This window comes from Malus domestica, chromosome 12 (assembly GCF_042453785.1).
Source record: "Malus domestica chromosome 12, GDT2T_hap1".
Taxonomy (NCBI): Eukaryota; Viridiplantae; Streptophyta; class Magnoliopsida; order Rosales; family Rosaceae; genus Malus; species Malus domestica.
Window position 1 is genome coordinate 22,764,085 of NC_091672.1, and position 16,705 is coordinate 22,780,789.

Sequence of the window (16,705 nt, forward strand, 5' to 3'; positions counted from 1 at the left end):
TTAAAGTGTGCCTAGGGTGTATTCATAGTAATTTATAAGTATATGTTGCTATGGAAGTTAAAAGTTATTAACTATCACATAAATTAATTTATTCAGAACATGGGCCACGTAATTATACTGATTTTAATTTTAATTTAGAGGTATTTGGTAAATAGTTTCTATGAAATCAACATTATTCTTACTTTGATTTCGAACAGTTTAGTAAACAACTTATATTCGAAACAAATTCTAATTCCTTCTTAACTCAATTGCTCTCAAATTGATTATGGATTAGCAAACGTAGGAGTAATTAATCAAAAGAAAGTTTTTTATACACCAACTCATTCATTAGTTTGTTTGACTTTGTTGACCCCATTAAATTAACAAAGCAAAACGGCCATTGATTTGACCACTAACACTAATCCACTCCCTTGGAAAAAAGAAAAGAGAAGAGAGGGAAAAAGATCATGACTTTGCAGAAGAAAAAGGCCCTTTCCTTTTCAAATTTGCATATTTTGCAACATAAAACAGAGTCACTCACACTCTCTGAAAGTCTGACACTCACACACCAGACGTGAGAGACACACATTCACACTGATTACCACCTCCCAATGGCCTCCCATCAAATCCAAACAATAACACTAATTAATTAACAATTTAACAATAATAATAATCTTAAACACTAATTAAGAATTTAATTTGATTTTTTATATTTACTTTGTTAACACTGAACTTGCTGGGAGCAGCTACTTGGACTGAAAGCTCCTGAGAAATGAATCAGCTTTGGATCCAGAACTTTACTCTCTGAACTATGAAGATTTAAAAACTGCAACCTCCTCTGTTTTCCTCTGTTTCTCTCTGATTGATGTCCACCGTCTGATCATCTGACTTTCCCACTCCCACACTCGCTCTCCACTGCTGGATCTCAAATGGGAGCCCGCTGCTCCAGATTCTCCCTCTGCTGGTTCCACTCCCACCTTAAACCCTCCGACCTCGAATCCTCCGAACTGGGTAACCAACCCTTCTTCTCTGTTTTCCATTTTTGTTTTTTGAGCTTCTGGGTGTGATTCGGACCATTCGGTCACTGTTTTGCTGCAGACAATGGGGGCAAAAGCGACAAAAGCATATGGCCGGCCTTCACGGAGTACAGCCTCGACCAACTGAAAGCCTCCACGTCCGGCTTCTCCTCCGACAACATCGTCTCCGAGCACGGAGAAAAAGCTCCGAACGTTGTCTACAGGGGAAAGCTTGACAACGGCCGCTTAATAGCCGTCAAGCGATTCAACAAGCTCGCCTGGCCCGACAATCGCCAATTCCTCGTCCGTCAAACTCAACCCTCCCTCCATTTTTCAGCATTTCGATAAATCTCAGTCCCAGATTTTTGTTTTCTCAAAAAATAAGGAAAGATTGAATCTTTTTTGTTTGCAGGAGGAGGCGAGGTCGGTGGGGAACCTGAGGAGCGAGAGGCTGGCGAATCTGATCGGATGCTGCTGCGAAGGGGATGAGCGGCTGCTGGTGGCGGAGTTCATGGCGCACGAGACGCTGGCGAAGCACTTGTTCCACTGGGAGAGCCAGCCGATGAGGTGGGCGATGAGGCTGAGGGTGGCGCTGTATCTGGCTCAGGCTCTCGACTATTGCAGCAGCAAAGGTCGTGCCTTGTACCATGATCTCAATGCCTACAGGGTTTTGTTTGATCAGGTAGGTTATAAAGTCTTCTGTTTTTCGAATTGGATTGAATTTTTTGGGGGTTAATCTGTTTGTTTGTTTGTTTGTTTTTTTTGTTATAATCGAGTAGAAGGGAATGCAACACAAAGACTTCCCGCGAGGTTGCGAATCGCGGGTTTATCTGTTTTTATTATTTACCATTTGGGTTTTTGATTTGGTACACAGGATGGTAATCCCAGGCTGTCATGCTTTGGCCTCATGAAGAATAGCAGGGATGGCAAGAGTTACAGTACAAACTTGGCTTTCACTCCTCCTGAGTACCTCAGGACAGGTATGATCACTTTGATCAAAAAGCTTTCGGTTTTAGAAAGTATTAGAGACATTGTGCTTTTGAATTTAGTCATAGACACCGCTGTGAAGACCCATTTGCTTAGAACTGAATTCGAATTTGAGGAATCAATTTACTGAATTGGGGATTTTTGTATTGAAAAGTTAATGCTTTTTGTGCCAGCTTTATTCTTTATAAGAATAAGGGTTTCATCAATCTCTTTCAGTATAATTTGACGTTAGAATGATGCAAGGTTGTATATTTGATCTGTTTTTTCCCCTTTCCATTAAATTACGAATTCCATTGGGTTTCAAGCTTTTAATATGATCAAAAGGTACTAGAACTTCGTAAGTGTACATGTGTTTTGGTTGGCAGGTAGAGTGACGCAAGAAAGTGTAATTTACAGCTTTGGAACATTGTTGCTTGATCTTCTAAGTGGCAAACATATTCCCCCCAGCCATGTGAGTTCTATGGTGATTTTTCTTTACAAATGACGTTTCACGATATATATAGTAGTGGGGGATTATGGGACAAAAAAAATAAAATTCTCTGTTGGAATGAAAATTAATACATGAGTTTCTTTGGATGCCTAATAGCAATATAGGGTTGCAGAATCTTTGCATAAATATGCACTGTGTTTGGTAAAAGAGAGAGTAAAGAAATCTAAACGTTTGGTCTCAACTAAACAATTCCAATACATTGATAAATATCGTTTTCTTTGTTTCATTTGGTCCCTAGTAGTTATAGATTCTTTTGTCGCTTGGTGTTTGGTAATAATACTGGTAAGCAGTTTCATGCTCCTACCGTTAATACTTTTTTGCTTCAAATGTTGGCCCTTGGTGATTGCAGAAGTAGTACTTGTAAACTGATGAAAGCTGACCGTTATTAACACCCATAGGACCCTTCTGTTTTATGACTCCTAATGAATTAGGGGTGACCATTTTTGCATGTCTTGTTTGAAGGCGCTAGATCTAATTCGCGGAAAGAATTTCCTGATGTTAATGGATTCTGCTTTGGAGGGTAATTTCTCCAACGATGACGGAACTGAGTTAGTACGCTTAGCTTCCCGTTGTCTGCAATATGAAGCTCGTGAGCGGCCAAATGCAAAGTCCCTAGTCACTGCTCTCATGTCACTTCAGAAAGAAACAGAGGTAAGGATTCTATCATTATTGTTACAGTGTATCTCACATATTTCACATAATCCGGTACAAATATTAGGTCTAGATTCTTACTTTTTCCTCATAATGCTCTACACCCCTCAAACATATAACTGGGCTTTCCCTAGTACGTACATTATTACTTGCTCACAACATCCATTATTTCCTCTTTTCTTTCTTTTGCGTATCTATTCTAACATGATATCAGAGCCACCAATTGATGGTTTTTACTAATTAGTTAGCTAGTACCGGCTATCACTGTCACCGTGGTTATCTGTTATATTGCAACCAACCATCTCTGCACACCGTCTATATTCCTTCTCTCTTTAATCCGAAAATCTATTGGTCAAATCAGTTTAATAGTATCCCAATTTGATTTCATATAGTAAGAAGTTGGACCTAACACGTGTCTACGTTATTATGTGAAATGTGAGAAAAACATTGACAACGTCTGAAAATCATGGGTGATACACAAGAAACTACCTTGAACTTACTTGTATAAACAAGCCAGGTATAGGTTAGAGTCGTTTGCCCCGACTTTGGGAAAGATGCATTGTAATATCTGACGTGTATAGCTGAGATATTTCACATGCTTAATTAACCTAGAGTCCTAGACATGAATTGGGTTTATATTTTTCTAAACTTGTATCGTCTCTGGTACCATTGTAATAGATCGCAATCCCTAAGCCTTTCACGTTTTTACCCACTTTGACGTGCTCTTTTTATGCTTAAAGTGAAATTTACTTTTCCCCTCATCAGTTGTGGACATGGCATTGCTTAATACTAGCCTGCCATTTAACAGCTATAAGTTTGCTTGAGAAGAGTATAATTTGTCATAGTTTTCAAACAGGTTGCGTCACATGTTTTGATGGGTATTGCACATGAAACCGCATCCTCAACGCAGCCATTGGCATTAACACCTTTTGGAGAAGCTTGTTTGAGAATGGATCTCACTGCCATACATGAAATATTGGAAAAGAATGGATACAAGGATGATGAGGGGATTGCTAATGAGGTTTGTTCCAGTACTTGGATTTTTTTAACTGTGATATTTGACAGAAAGATTGTGTGTGAAGTTTGATCAGCAACAAGTGCTTTTTTTTTAAAAATATAATTATTCTCCGTACTGCTAATTTTGCTCGAGATATTTGGCCCTGCAGCTTTCTTTCCAGCTGTGGACTAATCAAATGCAGGAGACTTTGAATTCTAAGAAGAGTGGAGATTCTGCTTTTCGAGCTAAAGACTTTACAACTGCGATTGATTCCTATACGGAAGTGAGTTTCTGTTCGGGAATAATTTTAAACCGTTTGCCTAACTTAAAGACATCGCCACGTTCAAAAATTTACCCGTACCTGGATTTTATATTTTATTTTTCAAGAATGCTCACAAACAGTTTAGTAAGCCTCAGAATCTGATAGCAGTGTCAGATTTTGTTCATTTCTGCACTGTTTCTGTACGTAAACTGTCGATCATATGATATAAATTGTCAAACAGTTTTCTCTTATTTGCAATGCTATTGAGAAAGATCAGGAGACTAGCATTGGCTGATTTATGTTTCCACCCTCGTCTGGTGTCATTTGTAGTTCATTGAGGGCGGGACCATGGTATCACCCACGGTGTATGCTCGGCGCTGCCTCTCTTACCTGATGAGTGATATGGCACAAGAAGCTCTTGGGGACGCTATGCAAGCCCAGGTGGTTTCTCCAGAGTGGCCGGCGGCTTTATATCTTCAAGCAGCTTGCCTGTTCAGCCTTGGCATGGACAATGATGCACAAGAAACACTCAAAGATGGCACAAATTTGGAAGCCAAAAAGAACAAAACTTGAAGTGTATAGCCTAATAATTTTTCTTTTTTTCTTTCCTTCTTTTCCTCCGTTAACATCCCGGAGACGCTTTTATTCGTAGTATTTTGTTTAGTCTTGTATCTAATTCTTAAGGCTTTAAGCTTTGCTTGCTTCATTCAATTCAGGATTTTCGGAAGATTATTCTCTTGGTTTTGATAATTTGGGTATTTTAACGATTATTGGAATTATTTTGATTCTCGACTTTCCTGCATTTACAAAAACATTTCAATTCCTGAGTTCTCATGTGCTTACTAACACATATGGATCAAAGAAGAAGTTGGTTCTGTGTTAAAATGTGATCGAGGGGCCGGCACTATTCGCCTTTCCTACTTCAGCATTATGGAATCAAAAGCCGATTCCTTTTCTCAATTTGAGAACACCACCGGTCGATTGCCGGCGCAACCAGGAGCGTGCAGTGTATTCTCCGTTACGAGGACAACATCGAGACGTCCAATTTGTTAAGCATTGACGTAACTACGAGCATGCTGAGGTTTATCCATTACAAGAGCGGATTCGTGAACTTCAAGTAACAAGGGTCTGAGGCCCTGTTTGGGATTGAGGTGATTTTAAAAAAAGCCACTGTGAAAAAAAGCTGAGGGTCATTTTTGTGTTTGGTAAACTGAAAAAAAAAGGCTTATTTTGGAAGCTGCTGTGAGAATAAGCTGAAAATCAAAGGAAAAGCTGAAGCTGCTATTTGCTGCTTTGAAAAAAAGCCAGTTTTTTCAAAGCACACGGAGTTACAGTGCTCCTTTAATGAAAAGACACACTATCATCCTGATTTTTTTTTCCAAAAGCACTTTCACAAAAAAGTTTACCAAACACTCTACTGGCTTTATTTCACAGCCGCTTATTCTCACAGCAGCTTTTTTTCAAAGCACAGCAATACCAAATCAGCCCGAGTCTCTTTTGACACAAATTGAGCGGCTCTCGCGCTAAGACCAACTCCAATGGTTGGGCTAAAAGCCAAAATTTTTAGTCCGGAAAATTTATCTTTTAGCCCAAAAACAATTTTTCTGCTCCAACCCTTCTGGTCTAAAATTTTAGCCTGTGATTATTAAAGAATGAACTTAGACTATTTTTTTCTTGATTTAATTTAAAAAAAATAAATATGTAGACTATCGTAAATTAATTTTATGAACATTTTAATCTAAAAATATTTAAATTCCGATAAATATTGAAAAATCACTAAATTTTCCATAAAGCAAGCCTTCAACTTTCACCAATCTTTCAACCCTGAGCTAACTTTCAATTCACCAACCATTCAACACCAAATTTTCAATTCACCAACCGTTCAATACCAAACTTTCAACTTTCACCAACCGTTCAACTTTCATCAATCATCCTCTGTATAAACATATGTCCAATATTAGTTGATCACATAACTTTTCAAGTGTGAGACCCCGAAATTTTAAGGTAATTAGAAAGTGTTGTTATAAATTTTGGAGTGTTTTCGAATTTTACGAGTTATAGTTCATTTTAAATGGGTGATAATTTTACTTGAGTTCAAAGATTATTATGAGCTCGTAAGCACTCAAGTTGGTGAGTATTGTTGACTAGAGTTAATGACATGGGTGATGTTAAGAGAAGGTGTAAAGCTACATTTGGGATGTGGCATTCACCCTAAGCACTTTAGGTGCTGACTATGTTAACCTATCAATGGATGTGTGCTCTATATTAGCCATGCAATTGATAGCCACCTTGAGAACACTTGAGAGGCACTTGCCTTGCCACATGTTTTAAGTGCCACGTGCTAGACTCTCTCCACAAAGAAAGCAACAAAGTGGGGAATTAGAGCACGTAAGGTGCTAACCTATAAATTGGTTATCTTTTTAACCTTTTCCCTAGACTATGCTAGAAGTGCCTAATAAGCACCCTAGTTGTTAACTAAGGGAAGCTATAACCTGGACGTGACTTCAAATAGCCTTAGGTGGCTGCACATCATTAATCCTTTATTTGGGTTGAACCTTTTACTTTCCAATGAGATAAGAACCGAACCCTTTAAGTACACCTATAGCCGACTATGTATTTTCTATTATTTTCTTTTTCTTGGTTACTAGTTTAGTAACTGACTCCGTATAGTATAAATAGGATTCCCTCCATTTTAAAACGGAGAGACTGGTTGATATTTACTACCGAGTTTAAATGGCATGCAAAGCATGCAGTGCAGGCAACGAAGGGAAGGATAGATAGAGAGGAAAAAAAAAGAGAATGTATATATTTACATAAGTATAAACATAGAGAGATAAATTAGAAAAAAATTAGGGTGGAAGAAATACATTGAATTAGAAGTGATCAAGGAGCTTGCTTAAGTAGTTGGAGCCTAGCTATTACAGTAGTAACGTGGATCTTCGTTTTAGCTTTGGAATCGAGATATTGGTGAGGAATATTGCTTGCTTGGCTTGGAGACCAAGTAGGGGGATCTTCACTTACCCTAGTTATGAAATTTTGTGAATGTATGTATATGTAAATATACGAATGCCTGTGAAAGTTGCATATATTTTGCTATGATAGAACCATGAGGAAAAATGGTTTGTTTTATATCATGATATGCATGTTGTTTTATGCTACAAATTAATTGATGACTTGAGAGTGAAAGGGGCATAGCGACTGCCTTGGGTTTCGATCCCCTAAACCTCCGGAGGGGTTACTACGAAGGGATTAGTACCACTACCTTTCTAGGAGAGGTACTTGGATATCTAAGGGTAGAGTATTAAGGGACACTCTCGTTACACCTTACCATAAGAATATTCGTTCGGAGTTGGTCCAGGTAAGGGGGTAGTTGGTCATTGGACCAGTCATCAGGCATGTAGCGATTTATAGGGATCCCTGTTTTCTTTTTAAAAGGAAATTGTGTGAGCATACAATCTATTTTTGAAACTAAAGCTTTTGTTGTGCATCAAACATTTTTCTATAGTATATATAGTGTTGTGTACTATTTTCAAACCTAGCTGGGGTGGATTCCCTGAGGGGGAGCGATGAACGTTTGTGATGCTCTCCCCTACTTTATTACAAGACCGGTGCACCTACAAATAGATGATCTGGACTAAAGTCGGGACAAGCGTTGTTTGTTACTTGTCAACTTCTTAATCACTCATTGACTTTCAACAGGTTTTTGTTTGTACATATGCTTGATTCCCCTCCGTCTTGAAGGAATCTTTTGTAACTAAACTTAGCACTTTGTACTCCCCAAATCGTACCTAAGAGTTTGTTTAGTATGTTTACTTACTCTAAACTTTTTGGTTTTGTTGTAAGTTGTAAACTTCGTCTTTGATGTAAAAATTTATCCAAATTCCGTTGCCATTTCATTCTTCGTTTTACCAAAATGATTTCCGCTTTTGTTCTGTTTAAAAATAAATTATTTTACTTCCCCTTAAATAGCCTTATGTCCTATTGGGAATGTAGTGCTACATTGTTGGAATTTAACACTATAGTATTGCGTTGCTAATAGGGTGTAGCATTGTTATGTGCCCGTTTTTGGGGCGTGACATCAAGCTTCAATCATCCTCTATATTCACCAATCTTTCAACTTTTAAAGAGTTTTAGTTTCCTAAAAATCCTCAATATCTCATCAATGGGTGATAGAAGAATGCATAGCTATTGCAACATCTTCCTCACAGGTCCAATTACGACCTCTAATATGCTCTTTTGCCATGTTGAACAATTTGGAAATGGAAAGAAATGGTAGAAAGATAAATTGGAAGAATTGTAGGAGAAAATTGAGTTTTGTGTGGATGTTTGAACAAATACATAGGTATTTAGAGAGTTTTTGGGTGAATTTTGAGTTAAATAAAATTTTTTAAATTATTTTAGCCGTTGGATTTAAATTTGGGCTGTTAGATTTGATTATATTCAATCTCAGCCGTTGGATTCAATGTGTTTTAAAATAACATATTCTAAAAAAATTAAATTTGAATCTGGACCGTTGGATCAACCAATGGTCCTTAAAGCCCAGCCTTTGGATTAGAATTATAGCCGTTGGGATGATGATGTTGGCCGACACACAGCTGACAGCGGGGCCCATCCCTGTCGGGAAAGCCTTGCTAGCCAACCGCGTGGGGCGCATTGGAGTGTGGGTAGGCTGAGACTGGCCCAAGTGCTAGCGAGTCCACTCGCATGGGGAAGGGGGGGGGAAGAATTTGGGGGGATATTTGGCCCAGCTTTGGCATCTGGCTTTTAGCCCAATGTTTTAGCATGGGTTGGGTGGTGTTTGGGAGGGTGGGGGAATAAATGGGGAAATATGACTTTTAGCCCACCATTGGAGTTGGTCGAAGCAGCAAATCTCCACGAAACGATAGATTGATCTCATACTCTAATTCATGACTTGTTCGTACCATGTAAGTAAACATGCCGAGTAATATATAGTAGTTGAACCTGATGTGGTTGGACGTAGTATGATCCAAGAACAATGAAGCAATTTTACAATTCAATTCAGCAATTTTCCTACTCTTCAGAGAATACCACATCCTCCGGCCAAAACCCAAAAAAAAAAGAAATATATATTTTATATAATTATATTTCAGGTTAGGATCGAGGGATACCCATTTTTTGACATGTAAAAAGCCTTGAAGAGAAGACCCGATAAACGCTGCGACTTATGAACAAGAAGCACTCTAGAGAAGTGGGCATGAGGTAACATATGCTGTATTACTACTAATCTATATGAACGCTGCAGCTTTCTTTTACACTTGTTTTCTTCCTTTTGATTATCCAATTTTTCTCAACACTTTGCTCGGGATTTCACGACGGAACGTTGAAGTGAAAGAGCCATGATATGACAAAAGCAAATACCATGCAGGCAAGGAGGAAGTTGAGGAAGCGGTGACCGTGCCAGAAACTTTGAGTCTCTGTGGACGGCCCTGGGGCGGCAACTGAAGCTGTTGCTGAGGCGGCACTGGATTCGTTCGACTGCTCTGTGAACTCGATGTCATTTGGCCCAATGACGTTGCGTGCAACTGCCTGGCATATCTCACAGGTCCTGGAAAGTGGAAAACAAATTAAACTCTGAAACCTACAATCAAGAATCAAAGGGCAAAATCTAGTTCTACTTTTTAGCGAGACAAATTGGCCAAAAGAACGACCCATTTTTTGCTACCAACGTCGGCAGGCCGCGAAGTTAACACCCCCACTCAACAGTCGTGAAATTTCTGTGAGAGATAAAAGTTTCAAGACTAAAAGGTAGGAGTGTAACAACTGACAAGACGCACAACATATGTGAGATCATATTGCACAGCTTTTACAAATAAACAATAAAATTTCATAAAATCTCATCAGATTCAAACATCGAAATCATCAGGTTTCATATGAAGTATCTGCACCATGTATTTGTTAAGGATTTGGATATCAATGTCTGGCTCTAAGGAATCTCTGAGCATCACCAGGACATGTGCACATTGCAATAACGAGATTTAACACAATGGCTGCCAGATGGGATTAAAAGTGGCAATGCCACCACACATCTTACTGTCAGCATCTATTCTGGCATTGCTACACATATATAATCGAGAGATTCTCTCAAGAAACCAAGTTTTAGTCCCAGTGGCTTCACCGTCCAATACATGATTGTGTTGTTTGTTCAAAAAGTGCACGACTCATCCAATGAACGATTGTCATATGGGGAAATAGTGACATGTGAGAATCTCTTCGTATAAACTCTCATGATGAACGACACATGGCAATCCGTCAAAAGATCGATTACTTTGAGTTCGAAACATTAGACCAATAATTCTCCATCTATCATACTCAAAATATGCATACGAAAAGTGATTTGTCACTAAGCATGGTGGATGAATAGGAAATGTGGATATACACATAGGAAATCATCAATTATTTAGTGCTTAGGCAGACAACCCTAAAGATTAATAAATCTAATGGAAATATCAATAAGATGTCATATTCCTACTTTCATAAGACCATCTCCAACACATGGGATAAAGCTTCAAATATAAGCTTTAAACCCCCCCCAAACCATCTTCAACCATGGGCTAAAAAATATATCTCTGGGCTAGATTTCCCCCAGGATTTAAACCTAACTTAAATTATTCTGAACCCACAAAACTGTCATATTTCAAACCATTTTTTGTTTTTTACTTATAATCTAACAGCTATGATCAAATGAGGCCAAATCTAATAGTAAAAAAAAAATTCGACGGTTCAAAATTAAATCTAACGTCTAAAATAATTTAAATCAAATTTAACTTAAAACTTTATAAATACCTGTGTATTTATATCATTTTTAATTACTAATTGGAATTTAAATATGTTTGGACTAAAATGTTCATAAAAATAAATTAAGATAATCTACATAAATTTTATTTTAAAAAAAAGTAACCGAAAACAAAAGATTAAACTAAAATTATTATTTAATTATCACAGACTAAAATTTTAAGCTACAAAAGTTAAAAGAGAAAAGCAATTTCTAACTTATGACCTAAAATTTTATGCCTTAAATTTTTAAACTTTATCTTTCAAAGTTGAAAATGGTCTAAAAACGAAAGAGAATCACAGAGGAGCAGAGATTCCTAAACTTGGAGAAAAGACAAAGCAGTACTTGGAGGACACATTTCAATGCTTTTACCTTTCCCTTTGCTTTGTCTGCCATCTTATAATAATCCTCTCATTTTTCGACACGAAGATATTCTAAATTAATCTAATTTATGGAATGAGACTTTTTAACGCAAGGAGCGAGAACACTGATAAGACCAATTGGCCTAATTCAAATGTAATCACAATCATAAACTATATCAAATAAAAAAAATAAAATATAAGCTTGGCATAATGCTACAAACTAAATACCGAGGTTCTGTGTTCGATTCTCTCTTCCGTCTAAGCTGGTTAAATAGCCATTACAGAAAGAACTTGAAATTTAATATATACAAAAAAAAAAAAAAACAGAGAGAAATTAACTCACTTGTTGCCCTTAATCTTGAACCACGTATCAGCACAGTTCTTATGGGCAGCAGCCAAATCATCCTTGCAAGAACAACCCAATTCAATCGGAGCCCCGGATTCGTGGCTGTTACTCTCCAAACCCAGATGACAAATCCGACAATCTCTCTCTACTCTATCCAAATGCACCTTAATTTCCGGAACTCCAATCTCAATTTCGACAACCTCGACCGAACTGTCCGAAACAGACGAGGCTCTCCGAGAATCTGACACCACGCCGATCTGAGGATCAGAGACGAACGCAAAATTGTACTCGTCGTAGGAGCCGCCATTGGTCGAGAAGAACTGAGAGTAACACGACCCGTCGTCTGCGTCAGAGAAGCAGACGCTGCTTCCGCCGTCGGCGCTTCCGGACAAGGAGCGGCGGTGGGGCCCTTGCTCTAAATCGACTTGGGACATGTTCGGAGGTTAAAATTTCAAAAACCCAGAAGCTGAATCTCTGCCGGAAGGCAAAGAACAGAGCATTCAGAGATAAAGTTTGGAGCCTTGGGGTGTTTCTAATACTAAATTGAAGAAATATTTGATGGAATTTGAGGATTTAAGGAAGTAGTTTTTGTTGGATTAGGTGCACATCGACTCCATTAAGATTGTTTATGCTGGAAATTTGTTACCAACAAAATTAAATGCACCGAAGAAAGTTTAATCAGTTTAAGGACACAGGTTAGGCTTGCAAGATTGAAGGGTGTGTAGAGAGAGAGAGAGAGAGAGAGAGAGAGAGAGAGGTGTCAGAGACCAAGAGTCATGCTTTGGAGACTTGGACTGAGGTCCCCTCATGGAGGAGGGAGAGATATATAGAAAACGTGCAGTGGGTGCACTGATTATTTCAGAAGAGAGATTTTCGTTGATAAAGAAGACTGCAAATTTGAAAAAAGCAATGATAAGTGGAAAAAAAAAAGGAAAAAAAAAGTTGGTGGAATATTTGGTGCTCTGCTAATTTTATACTAGAACGCTCCATATTTTGTTTAAATTTTTTTTGGTTTTTTTAGCTAAAATGATTTTTGAGGTTTGCATAACTCATCATTTTGGTTCATGAGATTGGAAATTGATAGAATTGGTCCCTAATTTTGTCTACAATCAAATATTTTGGTCATTCAGAGCAAAATCTCCATAAAATGAGAATAAAATGACCAAAATACCCTCAATTGTTGTCAAATCATTTGGTCTATTGTTTATTATATTGAGGGTAATTTTGATCCTTATTTAATATAATTTTTCATCGAATGACTAAAATGATTAATGATGGACAATCTTAAGGACCACTTCTATTATTTCAAATTTCAGGGATCAAAGTGAGAAGTTAAGCAAATATCAATTTTGGCTAAAAAGTTTTTTCTTTTATATATTTTTATTTTTTGCATTTTATTTTAAGAAATTGCGATAGGCGACACAAGGGTAGAAGAAGATCTTTCTCTAAACTCTTTGTGCTGTTGCCAAAACTCAACCCTAGATCAAAGTTCAGCCCCTTGCTCTTGCTCGGGGTCGGCGGTAGCCCGCTACTCCATCCCTCTTTCCTCCTGCTTCCTTCTCCTTTGCCTTTTCCATCATTTCCTCCCCTCTCATCTCATCTGCCCCTTCCCTTTCACAACATCTCACCTCATTTTCCTTCTCCTTTTTCAGTCTTCTTCCTTTTTCTTTTATTTTGGTTCTTGTCTGAGTTTTATCTCAGTTTTCTTTGAGCTTGGTCTCAATTACTTCCTGAGTTCATAATAGGCTTCATGCCCTTTATCTAGAGTTTTTTTCGCCTCTTTTTACTACTTTACTTTTCCTTCCTCCCTCCTCCTTATAAGTGATTCTATCCCCACCATTTCCTGTGCTCGGATATGCGAGCTCCAATCAGAAATTGGATATCATATCCACTCTCCTCCCCACTTCCCCTCCCCCAACTGGCATGTTGAATCCCCATCGAGGTCAAGTGTTATGCGGCCTCCACCACATGAAATGTATTTTACATACCTGTTAGCCTCACTTTCTATCCATAAGGTACTTTGTGTGTATATATTTGCAGAGTTTGTGAAGGGGATTTAGATCTGATGTCTACTTCTCAGGTTGCAGCTCTCTTTTTGCTTGGACCTGTTACTTTACCTGTTGTTGTTTAGCTGGCTCTTTTCGGGCCTTACACTAGTTTTTAATGGAAGTATTCTTGTTTGACCCAAAAAAAAAAACTGCAATATAATTTCATTAATAAAAGTGAACGGAGAGAAACAAGAAGGCTAATGAACAACCTACAAAACAGAACATAACACTCTACAAATAACAAGTCTGAAATGAGGTTCCATGGATCTTCAAACCAAAGAAAATTGAAACCAGATGAGTAACGTTATTGGCCTGATGACAAACATGAGTAGAAGTAGCTACAAGCAATCGACACCTTATAAGAATCCTTCAATGCGGCTACAATCTAGAGCGAATGGCTTTCCAACAACAGAACTTGAAGTCCCCTACCTTCAATGCACAATGTTTGTTTTTCCTAGAGTATTGAGGTTGTGTGACAAACATGTCCATGGAACACAATTTGTGGTGTAGATTGAAGGGATACGAACACCTTATAATTTCATAAATTTCTAAACGGGAAATCCTTGGCTCCTTATGTTCTTCCTTGTCGAACAATCGAATAGAAGTTAATGATTTTTCTTGTAATTTAGGATGGTATTTGGTTTTATTTTACTAGCATTGAGTGTAAAGTGAGGCATATTGACCAAACTTAATTGGCTACGCTAAATTTTGTTACAAAAATATAAGAACAAAATGGAGCACTAGCTGATTACCAACACAATTCTTATTCCATTAACAAAAAAATAAATAACATTAAAAAAGGAGCCATTTTTAACTTCAAAATTTGAAGAAGTGTTTTTTTTTTTCCAATTAGAAAAAGATTGGCTCCTTTTTAAAAAAAATATCAAAGTCAATATCAACTCATAAATCTTGAAAACCGTGAGGTCTTCTTCAAATTATTAATGATATGGATGTCTAAATCAGATTAATTGTTTGATATAATAGCATTTCCTATTTATAAACTCAAAAAATACATACAATTATTACATCGGCAATGCTACCAAATCTTCTTAGTGAGACTTTCGCATCCTACCTTCTTCATTCTTATTTTACATCTTCAAAATGTAGTTCAATGTATCAATCTTTTACTTTCTCGTCACCATTTAAAGATCATATTTGCAGAAGATTAGTTAAATTCAAAATTGTTTAGTCATGTAACTATTAGATAATAAATAGACGAACAATGTTTCATACTTGAACATTGAAATTTTATTAATGTTAACCAAACAATTAAACAATGTAATTTGGTTATTTAATTTTTTTTTAAAAGATTATCTAAAATTAGATGTTCTAATAAACAAATATTATTACGAGATGAAACAAAAATCGAAAAATAAAGGGAGAAAGTAAAAAAAAAAAAAACGATTGCGACAATTGAACAACAAATGAATGAAAGCAAACAATACGATGATTGACAGAAGATGAGGAATCGGAATCCTCTCTAGATCTTCTTTTACAAGGATTTCAGAAATTTGTGAATTGTGTCTTTTCATTCTACATTATGTATTCATAAATTATTTTAAATATTTTTATTTAAAATTAATATAAAAAATATTTAACAAAAAATTAATTACATAATATACGAAGAACAGACAAAATTCATAAATTTTCGAAATCTTCACAAAAAAATCCGGAAAGTATCCTGTGGGGAAGATGAGAAGCAATGGTGTCAGAAACTACATCTCAATTATTTAGTACTTTCAGTTACCCAGTACATACATTAATCAGTAGCTGCTGCTTGCTCCTTCTCCTCCTAGACTACAAAATAATTTTAGTACCTGCAAGTTGAAAGTTGCAACTGCATGCAGGATTCTCCTCACTGCATCTGTCTCCTTTACCACGTAATGTTTTCATGCAGGGATCATGGCCGTCTATTTTCGGGTGCTATTAACCGAACGATGAAATGGACGAAATCAAGACCCTAGATTGTGAATATGAGCAGAGCAATGCATCAGTTTTTTTTTTTTTAATTTTTAAAATCTCCTATTTTTTTTTCTAAATTTTGGAGGTTGGAATTTCCCAGTCATGATGAAGTTGACTGGAGGTGGGACCACCTCATGGTCCGTGTCGCCTATGTAATCTTGCCTTTGCGTGAAGAACAAAAAAGTAAAATAATTTACAATAAAAAATTAAGTCTTATGTAAAAAGGAAAATGGAGTGGAAAATTTGGAAAGAGCTACATTCCAATTCTGGCTGTTTGCCAGAGAGACTCATCTCCTAAAGTTCCAACGAACCAACTCGGAATTGGAATGGCCTTTAAAATCTCCTCTCTCTTTTCTTCTTTTTGAAAACATTTGTATTTTCTAGTGCTACAATGCATCGTAATGGTAAGGAAAATGCTTTGTATCCTACAACGACTCATTCTTAGTTATTCTCGATTACTTTTGGAGAAAATGTTATGCATCCAAACGTTTATATAAAATGCCAGATACGAAAAAGTTTGGAATTTGTCTCTCAAACCCGAACAAATTGTTAACTAATTTTGTTTTAGTGGTTTAATGAGTTATTTTAGAAGGGTGATTGCAAATATTGTAATGGAATTAAAAATAAGGAAAATTAATGAAAAAAACTTTGAAAACTTTGAATTTTACCGATAAGGACAAAATAAAGGGTAAAGTATATAGTACCCAGATTAATTTTTTAGTATAAAAATGTATTTTTTCATTAAAATAAATAGTATTACAGACTTTTCTTTAAAACTTCCTTAAAAATACGTAGTTAGGTAAGGAGTTGGA

At 36.9% G+C, this 16,705-nt stretch overlaps 2 protein-coding genes across 2 annotated transcripts; one reads left to right on the top strand and one right to left on the bottom strand.

Annotated features, from left to right (window-relative positions):
* Positions 1 to 454: 454 nt before the first annotated feature.
* Positions 455 to 5,174, top strand: LOC103430401 (serine/threonine-protein kinase BSK6-like). Its single transcript, XM_029089623.2, has 9 exons — positions 455 to 990; positions 1,078 to 1,298; positions 1,408 to 1,677; positions 1,870 to 1,975; positions 2,348 to 2,433; positions 2,935 to 3,123; positions 3,980 to 4,144; positions 4,290 to 4,403; positions 4,713 to 5,174. Exons 1-9 carry the CDS (start codon positions 909 to 911, stop codon positions 4,953 to 4,955), a joined length of 1,476 nt encoding a protein of 491 aa, XP_028945456.1. The 5' UTR covers positions 455 to 908; the 3' UTR covers positions 4,956 to 5,174.
* A 4,191-nt stretch (positions 5,175 to 9,365) lies between these two features.
* On the bottom strand, positions 9,366 to 12,827 carry LOC103450511 (uncharacterized). Its single transcript, XM_008389875.4, has 2 exons — positions 11,881 to 12,827; positions 9,366 to 9,948 (listed from the first exon to the last, which is right to left on the bottom strand). Exons 1-2 carry the CDS (start codon positions 12,315 to 12,317, stop codon positions 9,711 to 9,713), a joined length of 675 nt encoding a protein of 224 aa, XP_008388097.2. The 5' UTR covers positions 12,318 to 12,827; the 3' UTR covers positions 9,366 to 9,710.
* Between the last annotated feature and the right edge of the window lie 3,878 nt (positions 12,828 to 16,705).